Below are 11,664 nucleotides of genomic sequence, written 5' to 3' on the forward strand. Positions count from 1 at the left end.
TCAGACTCAATGTTGGCAAAGTTACAGAGAGAGGCATGTCGTTTCAGCTGTTGATAAAAAATGTCAACACTGTCAGATGTTTGCGTGAGCTGTCTGAAGGTAAAAACCTGATACTCTCTGTTGATCTGTGGGTTAAAATGTTCATTGATACGATCAACAAGTTTCTGGAAGTGAGTCTCATCCTCCAGAGGGGTCAGATCAGCAGCTGGAAAAGAGTCTACAATGTCATTCAGATCGTTCCCAGCGTACGTAAGCAGCAACGCTTTCTTCCTCTTGTCGTTGGCAATGTTGAATGCAACGAACAGGTTCTCTAGTCTTACGATCCACTTGCTCCATCTGATAGACACGCCATCGGACGAACAGTCAAACGAAGGATAAGTAGGTAGTGCAGATAACTGTTCAGCCATGTTGGAAGTTGAGGAGCACGTGGCAAGTCAGAAAAGTGAGATTGCAAAGTTCTTGCACAAGGTAGAGCCGATATGTACGTGGAATAATTTACCTCGTCGCCAATATGATGTCTGTGATGAAGGTGGATACACGTTCACCATGCATGTACACGATAAAGCCGACAAACGATGGTTTGAGGGGGCAAGCTGTGTTTATTGTCAGCCATGAAGATGATCAGTACAGTGTGTGTAACAAGGGAACTAACTCTTGTTAGTTACTTAACACATCTATAGCAGTTGCTTCCCTTAGATGGTAACAGATTCTCAAACACTACAGCTGTGATAATATTAGCCTTCTGATGCATACCGGGGACAGCTGCACTAGAAGTAGGTCAAATCAGGAATAACACTTGAGTTCTGCATATCTGTTTGTATTGTGTACGCTTCACGGTAGTTATAATTTGACTGGAGTGAGTTGTACGTCAGTTCAGTAGTATCCACTTACGGTTTTGTGTCACTACACTGTGACACGCTAGTGGACTTTATAAGCCTTGCTCGGTGTCATTCTGCACACGGCCTGTGTTTCTGATCGCTGCTTACAAATCTTTGAGTAAATGGATGGTTATTTTTGATAGACAGTGACGGAGAGAGAGAGAGAGAGAGAGAGAGAGAGAGAGAGAGAGAGAGTCTAAGGGAAATAACTCCTTTTTTTATAGGAGCTTTATGTGCTATGCTGATATGCATAATTTACTTCCTTGAAGTGTAAAACCCTTTTCCCTTTTGAGCTTCTTTGGTCAAACAAGGAGATACTCTCTCTCTCAGTCTGACCGTCTGTCCGTCTTTCTCTTGCTCTGATTCTTCTGCCTCACCCCCATAAAACCCTAGCCTCCTATCTCAAGCAGGGCTTTTTATTTTGTTATTTACTTTAAACACTGGGCAGTGGTATTTTATAAAAAGCAAAATCCTTTGCGGGTTCGTAATTCTTAGTCGGGAAACGTTTCTTTTTATATTTGAAAATAAACGTTTTGCTGTGCCTTGCAATTTCTAGTTGACAAATTCCAATAAACTTAAAAAATCTCATTGTGTGTATGTATATATATATATATATATATATATATATATATATATACACGACTAGTGTCGGTCTGTCTGTCTGTCTGTCTGTCTGTCTGTCTGTTCGCGATGCACGGCCAAAGTTCTCGGTGGATCTTTTTCAAATTTGGACACCGTATTCAGCTACACCCCGGACACAATATCATCGATGAGATATTTCAACACGTGCTCCCAGCGCGCAGCGCTGAACCGATTTTGGTTTTTCTGTTCATTTCACCATTCCCAGTAACTCTTCCTTATCTTCTCCAGTGTTTTGCGTTTATCTCCCTTCCTTCGTGTGGCTTCAATCCATATTCCCGTTTCTACGTTACTATTTTTAGAATGTCACTGCGCTGTCCAGAACGCTTCCCTTGCACCCGTAAGTTGTTCTTACTGTCAAAGTGAAAAGGTCGAATCAATTTATAGCCACGCGAAAAAATACACTGTCACCTATCTCTATATATTTATAGATATAGATATACATATATATATACGGCTTCTCTGTGTGTGTGTGTTTGTGTGTGAGTGTGGGCAACACCTGTGGATTATAGAGTTCTGTTTGTGATGGGGTCTAGAGGCTTTTGTCTGTCTGTATGTTCTGGCATTTGAGAAGCCACAACAGATAATATAGGGCTAAGAAATAAGCTCTAAAATTCTCAATCCCGTTTGACAGGACTTCGCCTTCAAAGGTGATTGTGGGGAACCGCCACGCTGTCTGTCTCTGTCTCGCGATTCACCCCGGCGAAGCCGGGTATTCCTCTAGTATATATATATGACTAAGTGCCAAAAGGTGCACACAGAACAGAAGACGACTTTGTTTTACAATACAAATGTTTCTAAAAACGTGTGTCTGCTGAAAATTGGTGTGTGTGTGGATGAATGTGCGAAGAGATAGTGGACATAATTTCGTGTGTCTGACTTGAACGGTTTTGAAGTTATCTTTGTTTAAAGTCAAAAATAACGCCAAAACCGGCCATCTGAAAACGGACATCGTGATACCTCGTGTTTTGAATATGCCACAGAAAAATAACAAGAAGCACAAATGAATTGCATTTAGTTTGATTGAATGCCTGAAACATCGCTTTACAGACGAGACCAAACGTCAAATCTAAATCTCGAGAGAATTTTTTTTTTCGATAACCGAATTTTAAGGTCGTCATCACGGCATACATTTTTCAATCGCAGATATTTACTAAATTTCTTTTTCAAAAACTCTGGAATTGATGTCGACACGTCAAGCGATAACGGTGTATCAAACTGCTGTCTTTCAAGTAATCCAGCAAAGACTGCAGAACTTTTGAACAGCATTTTTGAAAACGATTTGAAAATTTCGTCATATCTTGCGTGCGACAAAATGTTCGGTAATTAACGGTTATTTTCTTTTAAAAACAAAATTTACATGTACAAAGATCTACTTCATCTACGGAACCACGTGACACATTCTGTGTTCAAAATTTGTGAAGAAATCACGAACCACGAATGCGCTATCAAGTGTTGAAATTATGTCGTCAACATCTTTTCAGATCTTGCGTGCGACACCATCTTGCGTTCAACATAAAATGTCACTACCTTATCGAGTTTAATGGGTAAAACTAACTATTTGTTGTCTTAGTTTAATCTTCTTAATTAAAAGCGTAATAAAACCGAACTTCCAAGATAAATTTTAATTGAGATTAGCGAAAGAGCGGGCACGCAAGTCGACCTTAAAGTAAAAGAATGATAACACGAGCGTTTGTCGTGTTGTCTTGCGTGCAACACATTGTCCAAAAAGGAAAATGTATATTTTTCTCAGACGTTTAAGTTGAAACCTTGAAACTTCACACACATTTGGGGTTTAATCGCCCCCATGCATGGTAAAAGTCTTGTTGACCCTTGTCAGATTTCAAGGTCACGGCTGGGTCACATGTGGTTCAGAAAACGGATGAAACATATTTTTTCAGAGATTTTTGAAGCTAGAACCTTCAAACTTCAAACAACGCTTTTGCTTAATGATTGTTCAACATGGAGAATTCAAGGTTGATCCTTGAGAAATGTGAAGGTCATAGCAGGGTCTCGTGTGGGTAAAAAAAAAGGAAATTGTATTGAACTTCAATTTATATAAAACCAAAGTCTGGTTGATCTGTTTTAAGATTTAAGGTCAAATCTGTTATTTAAGGTCAAATCAAATAGAAATTTGTTGATGCTTAAATCTTTGAAACTTCCAACAGGTTTGAGGTTTGACAACTTCTGGACTTTGAAATCTGGTATGGTTGATCCTGGTAATATTAATTGGTCAAAACATCAAGATCAACAATTATAAAATAAGCACTTTCACCAATGTCAAGTGAGCAATAGCAGCAAACGTGAGTCTTATAAAGATTATCACTTTTTGTGTGACCTCAACTTGACCCCTCTGAATGCTCTCAATCATGGAAATTGACCACACTTTGATTATAACCAAACAACATCAAAACTTTGGAATGTGTGAAGTTTCAAAGGTGTTGCTTAAAAGGCGTTCGTGAAAATGACAATTGTATGTGTCTGACTTCAATGCGACCCCGCTGCGACCTTGACGTTTGATTTTATCAACCAGACTTTCATCATGACTGTGTGAATGACTTCAAACACTATAAAACTAGTTGAAGAAATTGACAATTTTTCAAAGTTTAAGCCAGATGGCACTGCTGTGACCTTGAAATTTGACAAACATTAACCAGGCGGTCACCTTTTTTAGAAAATATCCTTAAAGGATCTTTAACCTTACTGTGACCTTGGAATTTGATGAGGTTTAATTTAACTTGCGTAGTGTGCCAAGTTTCAAGGCCCTAGCTTCAAAAACATATGAGAAAACCTCATTGAAAAATGTATATGTTTGACCTCAACGCGACCCTGCTGTGACCTTGACTTTTTCAACCAGACTTTAATCGTGTGTGAACATTATACACTAGAACTGTGTGTATTTTCAAAGCTCGTGCTATAAACGCGCTGAATAAATTGAAAATATTCCACATTTGGACCAGATGTGACCCCGCTGTGACCTTGAACTTTGACAAAGATTAACCAGCAGGTCACTTTTAATGAGGTTTTATAAAAATGCTGAAAGTATGTGAAGTATGTAAAGTCTAACTGATCTAGTATTAAAACATGTAAGACGTGACGACAATTTTCCAGTTTGCAAAGAAAATTTAACCTCGCTGTGACCTTGAAATTCAATGTTGTTTAATGTGATGTGCACCATACCTGGAGGTCATTATACTTTGGTTGTGTGCCAAGTTTCAAAGCCCTAGCTTTAAAAACGTGCGAGATAACCTTAATGCTATGACTCAGTGCCGTTTTGAATGATATAACGAACAAAATTATCGTTATTTGTAAAATCATTTGGGTAAATTTATCTTTTCTTTTCGTAATTTTGTTCCAGCATCTGTTGTCTTAACAAAAATCACAATATCAGTCGTGTTTGTCAACTTTTATTTTTTAGCCCCTTTGTCCGCTTTTCGTGCGCACCTTTTGGCACTTAGTCATATATATATATATGTATAGGTTACAACACGAGTGGTTTTTTATATGGCTTGTATTTCAGTCAAGACCCAGCGGATGAATATCATCGGGAGACACGAGCCTCTGGCGAGTGGCTCTCGATTGATATTCCCGCTGGGTCTTGACTGAAATACAAGCCATATAAAAAACCACGAGTGTTGTAATCTGTATATCCCATTCTACCATCAAACACAAAGTGTAGACTACTAGCGGCACTGTTGCGATCTGTGCAGGGTAAAACTGTTGCCAGCGAGACTTAGCCCTTTTGCAACCTTAAACTAAGTGACCGTCGCTGAAAAAATAAAACGAATGAGTGCATCGATAAGTACGCGGTAACACTACTTTCAGACCATTTAAAAGCATTAAGTAAAGGTTCATAAGTTGCAAGAAAGTAATGAAGTCGAATAGAAATTAATTTAGTTGAAGCGCACAATTCTTTTGTTTTGCGTTTCAGGTCGGCAGAACGGGCGAAACGGGTTTGGGACCCATTTGGCGTACTCGATTCAGAATCGATTCCACGTTGTTTTTCTCGAACGTGTGTAATTAGGCTTATTGACAGAGAAGCAAATTTTAGGGAACAAATATGTAGGTTTAGATTTAACCATTTGCTCCCTATTTGAAATGTATCTACGTGATAAACTGTTTTGCGAGTGTGTTTGCATGGATGAACTTAAACTGGTATGGGCCGGTGTGAGGAAAACGCGACCGACACGTCTGTCACCGCCGATTGATTGCATTTTGAAGGAATATGACTGGATTACGGAAAAATATGTGGACTTACTGCAGAGCCAGGCAAAAGAGTAGACTTGCTCGCAAAACACGTGAAACAGCCGATGTTTGATAGCTGAAGGCGCACACCAAAACACACTACCGACAGATTCTCAAAAGTCGTCTGCTGACGATGCAAGGGGAGGGTACTCGTGTTTTTGTTTTGGTTCGCTAGCATCTGGTTATCTTGTAAGTTGAATGTTCGTTTTTTTCGACCTGCATTGCTTTCATAATGAAAGAAACTTTTGCTTATTGCATCTCATACATCAGATCAGTTCTGAGATTCATTTTTGCGTGCAACTGATATGGTTTTCTGAGCCGTGCAATACGATTTTAGAACTTCATACAAATGTGTCACATTGTTCGGCGCGAGGTCAAAGGTCGGGAGGAAAGTAGTCCTTTGCCCAAATCGGAATCTGCACTATCATATATTTTTTGGAGTCCATGATGTATTTATTGAGCTATAAAAATATAACATATATACCCATACTGAAGTAACAGAGACAAAGAAGGGAGGTCATGGGATATATATATATATGTGTGTGTGTGTGTGTGTGTGTGTGTGTGTGTGTGTGTGTGTGTTCACAGACGTCATCATGGCCGCCGCCTCAGCCACCAGCAGCAGTGAGCTACCAGAATGCCCTGTCTGCCATGACGGCTATCAAGAGCCAAAGATACGGCCGTGTACACACCTGGTGTGCAAACAGTGCGTCGTGTCGTGGCTGCACAAGGCAGGGGTCAAGGGAGGCTGTCCGCTCTGCAGAGCCCCCATCCTGCCCCCCACCTCACAATTAGGCCAGTGTGACCTTAACACTTTGGTCAATGACCTGCCCACTGACCTGGCCACCATGGCTCTAGTGGACAGTCACAACACGCTCAGCGGTCAGCACGCCTGTATGATCTGTGAGGACAACACTGCTGCCACGTCATTCTGCCTGCAGTGTGACATCAAGATCTGCAAAGATTGCGTCAAGACTCATAAGAAGATACCGGGAACCAGGAAACACGTCATTGAAGACTTGAACAAACTAAGTCCGCAACGATTGGCTGAGATTAACCGCGCAACTTGTAACGTGCATGATGACGAGCCGGCTAAAGTCTATTGCTCTACCCATCAAGAGCTCAAATGCATGTTGTGCGCGACAACCAATCATCGCAGCTGTGTAGAGGTGAAGGCCATCACAGACGTGGCGACAGAGAAGAGAAGAGAACTGGAACAACAGGCACAGAGACTGAGGGCTATGGAGACAGCACTGGCAGCACAGGTTGGTGTTAAACCTGTCCTGTTCCGAGTTTCATAGATTTAGTTTGTTACGTTGTGGTTTATCTTACTTTTCTTGTGTATTCAATGTGTGATTTTATTTAGGAGAAGTAACGCACTTTTGAGGGCTCTTATTGTGTATCTTTTCAAATTACGTCGTTTATTTTAGAGATAAGCTTAGTGAATATACACTGCATCATTGTATGATTGTTTTTTTTTAATTGTCATTAAAGAAGGACACTTCTATTTATCACCAAAATCCAAAACAAAATCTAGATGAGTTCAGCATTCTTTTTATAAAACCGTACGACATTTAGAGATGGCATAGTCATTTGTTTTCCTACTCGTTCAGATCAAAGAGGTCAAGGACATGTTCCCGTCAATGCGAAGAAAGGCCAAGGACACGTTCGATGACCTTGAGCAGTGGGTCGACAAGCGACGTCAGGAGGTCAACACCCTGATACAGGCTGAGGAAGACGCCACCATGACGTCACTGGCGGAGCTTGAGAAATGGCGGGCAGCCCTTGCACTAAACACAGCCAGCGTAGGAAAGCTGGTTCAGTCAGCGTCTGGAGGGGCTCTGCTGGGGATGGTGAACAGTCTGACGTCACGCCTCAACGACCTGAAGTCACAGACCGGAACGACACGCAAGGTAGAGCTCACAGACTTGACCTTCAACTTGCAGAAACTGGATCAACTGAAGTCTGACATTGCCTATCTGGGTACGGCAGACTTTCTGCAAATGTTAAGTTGTTTTTAATTTAGTCGGTTATTAGCCCCGATGATCTCTTACACCATTTGTTGCAGTACAACGCAAAAGCCTCAGAGTCAACAGAAAATAACTTTGTTTTCTGAAGAAGAGAAACAGTAACTACCCTCTAATGGTGTAATGATAATGATATATGATGGGATATATGCTGTGTGTGTGTTGAAGCTGTTTGGTTTGCATTTCCAAAAGTTTTTGGAATACTCACGATTGGATCGTTTTACAATAGTATGAGACTATTTTTCGCGTGAACGTGGCATGACATGATTGCAAAATAAAAATACGCAATAAAGGGCTCACACATAAAACGAAAATTTGTAAGGACCGCAATCTGTTTACAGGACAAATAACAAAGCCCACCTCGACACCTACAACGTTGCAGCAGCCTACACAGCCAGCACCAGCCACATCTAAAGCGACAACAGCGACAGCACGACGGACTGCAGACAAACCCAGAGGGGCGGAGCTGGCCAAAGTTCTCAGAGTTGGGGACCGGGTCAAACCGGGACCGGACTGGGAAGCTCCCCGTGAGGTAAGACAGCGTGTTAATTCCTCTCCTGCCTGTCACACAGTTGACTCCATCTCTGTCGCTCTGTCGTAGGTGTCACTGGAATGAAACGGATGCTACGAATGTTCAGATTCTGCTTTTATTCTGATACAACTTACTGTTGCTGTTGTGTAATATATGTGTGGGGTAAGACAGCGTGTTCCTCTCCTACTTGACATGTCTGTTTTTCACCGAAATTAAACTAATGTACGAATATTGAGTTTCTGCTTCTGTTCAGTTGCGACTTACTGTTGCATTGTGTTCTGTAACATGTGTTATAAGCTGGATTCCGAAAAAAAAGTTCTGATAAAAAAATAAAGATAATCATACGCACTGAAGGAAATTCACACCCGCAAAGCTAACACAGAGCTAACACACACACACACACACACACACACACACGATAGTGCCCTTCCCCCTTCCCTCCACACACACATTACACACACACGTACGCACGCACACACCCACACCCACACACACAGTGACACACACACACACACACACACGCACACACATACACACACACACAAAAGGCACACACACACACGATAGTGCCCTTCCCCCCTTCCCCTCCACACACGCACATTACACACACGCACACACACACACACACACACGCACGCACATAACACACGCACACACACACACACACACATACAGTGACACACACAGTGACACACGTCATGCACACACACACACACACACACACACACACACACACACACTATAGTGCCCTTCCCCCCTTTCCCTCCACACACGCACATTACGCACACACACACACTCACACACACTCACACACACACACACACACACACACACACACACACACACTGACAGTGACAGACAAGCAGTGAACAGTGTGTACTGTGTGCAGGGCTGGACAGGCACAGTGACGGCCTTCCCGTCAAGACTAGCAGCAACAAGGGGCGTGGATCCAGCAGGCTGTGTGGACGTGAAGTGGGATGGTGTAGGTGAAGGCTGCCACTGTATGGGATATAATCGCCAGTATGTCCTGGACCTGCTGTGACCGGCCTTCGTCACCCTCCACAGCTCCCCGCACGATTCAACACAGTGTGTTGTGCAAGACGAAACAAAACATACAGCTACAAACAATGCTATTAATGTAAATATTTATTATCACCAGTTCATAATTGTTGGAATGAGCAAAATGTACACACACACACACACACACACACACACACACACACACACACACACACACACCCACACACCCACGCACACACTCATACACACACAAAGCTTAACTAAAAGGTATGTTGATTCATTGATCATCAGGATTAGTTCATAATTATATGTATCAGAAAAAAACCACATTAATAATTTAACTTTTTGTGAAATGTTGTTATTAGTATCAAAAAGTTTAGCAATCTATAGCGGTGTCATAAATCCAGCGGTGAAATGAAATGAAGGAAACTATAAAAGTAAAGATAAACCAATTCTTACACATTTTCTCAAAATACCACTGAACATCAGACAAGTTAATGCTAAAATAAGATTTAGGAACCAGGAAAGGACACACGCCTCAGTTACATTAAAAGATCAGCAGTACATGAATTTTTTTAAAACGATGACTTTTCCTGATCAAACTAAAGTTTCTTGTAGAAAACGTGATTTTAGAACTCTCCTGTCGATCTGCTTTGGTCGAATTTTACAACAGCCACCACTCAGAATATAGTTGTCTCCCTTTATCTGTGTGATCTGCTATGGTCGAATTTTACAACGGCCACCACTCAGAATAATTGTCTCCCCTTATCTGTGTGTCTGCGTTCTGTACCGTAGGTTCTCTGCCGGTTTATCAAGTAAAGTATTGGTCGGGATAATTTGATTGCATTAGTTGCAGCAGGTAATGTTATTAATTTTGATTTAGTTTTACTTTCTCTTAATTGTTATAACAAATACTTACCCTGAGAGTAACGTCCGTCAGATGCACAATATGCTTTTGAAACAGTTTAAATTATAACTTGCGCAGTGAACAATATTACTCATTTCTCCAAATTGCGGGTAGAGCATAACAACTATTCTGACTTTGCTTATTCACTTTTTTGTGGATTTTGTTTGTTGATTCAATCTATTTAGCTGTTTTTGTGGCTTGTACATTATGTTTTAATGTAAAGCAAAAATAGTGAACAAGTCTGACTTCTTTTCCATAGTGCCTTAATCGTTATGAATTGTTCGTGATTTTGCCTACCTGTGTGTGTGTGTGTGTGTGTATGTGTGTGTGTGTGTGTGTGTGTGTGTGTGTGTGTGTGTGTGTGTGTGTGTGTGTGTGTGTGTGTGTGTGTGTGTGTGTGTGTGTGTGTGTGTGTGTGTGTGTGTTTACACGTAGCAGAACATTTGATCAATCAATTAAGAGTCGGAAGTATCATGGTTCAGCAGGTCTCTTGTTTTCTTTTAAGATAGGTAAACCCGGATGTAAGCTCCCCCTGACTGCTTCGCGAATAGTAACAGCTATCGTGTTTTTAGCCCAGCAATAGGGCCTAGTAAAAAGCCTCACTGTCAGTAATCTCAACAGTCCACCCAGCAACATGATTCAGCTACACATCATACAGCCAGACGGTGAGGGCTGAATACTAGTTGGCGACTTTTAACAGCTACTCCCCCCTCCCCTCACACCCCACCAAGACCGTCTGGGGTTGGCAAAGTGTAGACCTGAAGGGGGATGATTTGGAACTGTGAATCAACAGCTATCAACTTCTTGTGAACAAACCTGATGACCAAGACACATTTTACGCAGGAGTATGGAGAACAACAACCACTCCTTATCTTACCATTGCCACAGACGACATTGACAAGATTACCGACAGGGAAGTCTGTGCACAGCTTGGTGGCAGCGACCACAGACCGGTCTTCTGACTGTCCGTGAGAGAACCAGTCTCAACCTTAACAGGTGCCAACCTACCTGAAATGAGAAGAAAGCAAACTGCAATCACTTCAGTAGGCTTGGTGACGTACAACACCACCAGAGAAGTGACATTCTGCTGGAGCAGTGGTGACAAGAATGCCTCTATGTTCACCATGGTAGTGCTCGGCGCAGCGAAGAGAACCGTTCTGAAAGGCAGGCGGCGTGACTACAAACCGTTCTGGAATGAGACGCTTGACAGACTGCACACAGAGCTGAGTGAAGCGCGTGAGAGCATAGAGAAAATCCCACAGACCACAATGTGGCCAAGCATGCTCAGTTAATCGCGGCCTCCAACAAGGAGAGAATAATAGCAGACCCGTTCAAAGTGACATCACGAGACAGGTTGCTCAGTAATGGAGATAAAATGACAGAGAAGCTATGAAATTTGGCGAAGGTGGTAGACGA

The 11,664-nt window shown here is 41.9% G+C and overlaps 1 protein-coding gene across 1 annotated transcript; it reads left to right on the forward strand.

The window, feature by feature from the left end:
• Positions 1-4,988: 4,988 nt before the first annotated feature.
• Positions 4,989-9,545, forward strand: LOC138975644 (E3 ubiquitin-protein ligase TRIM33-like). Its single transcript, XM_070348380.1, has 4 exons — positions 4,989-7,027; positions 7,376-7,745; positions 8,131-8,321; positions 9,211-9,545. Exons 1-4 carry the CDS (start codon positions 6,299-6,301, stop codon positions 9,361-9,363), a joined length of 1,443 nt encoding a protein of 480 aa, XP_070204481.1. The 5' UTR covers positions 4,989-6,298; the 3' UTR covers positions 9,364-9,545.
• Positions 9,546-11,664: the final 2,119 nt, after the last annotated feature.

This window comes from Littorina saxatilis, linkage group LG9, assembly GCF_037325665.1.
Source record: "Littorina saxatilis isolate snail1 linkage group LG9, US_GU_Lsax_2.0, whole genome shotgun sequence".
Classification (NCBI taxonomy): domain Eukaryota; kingdom Metazoa; phylum Mollusca; class Gastropoda; order Littorinimorpha; family Littorinidae; genus Littorina; species Littorina saxatilis.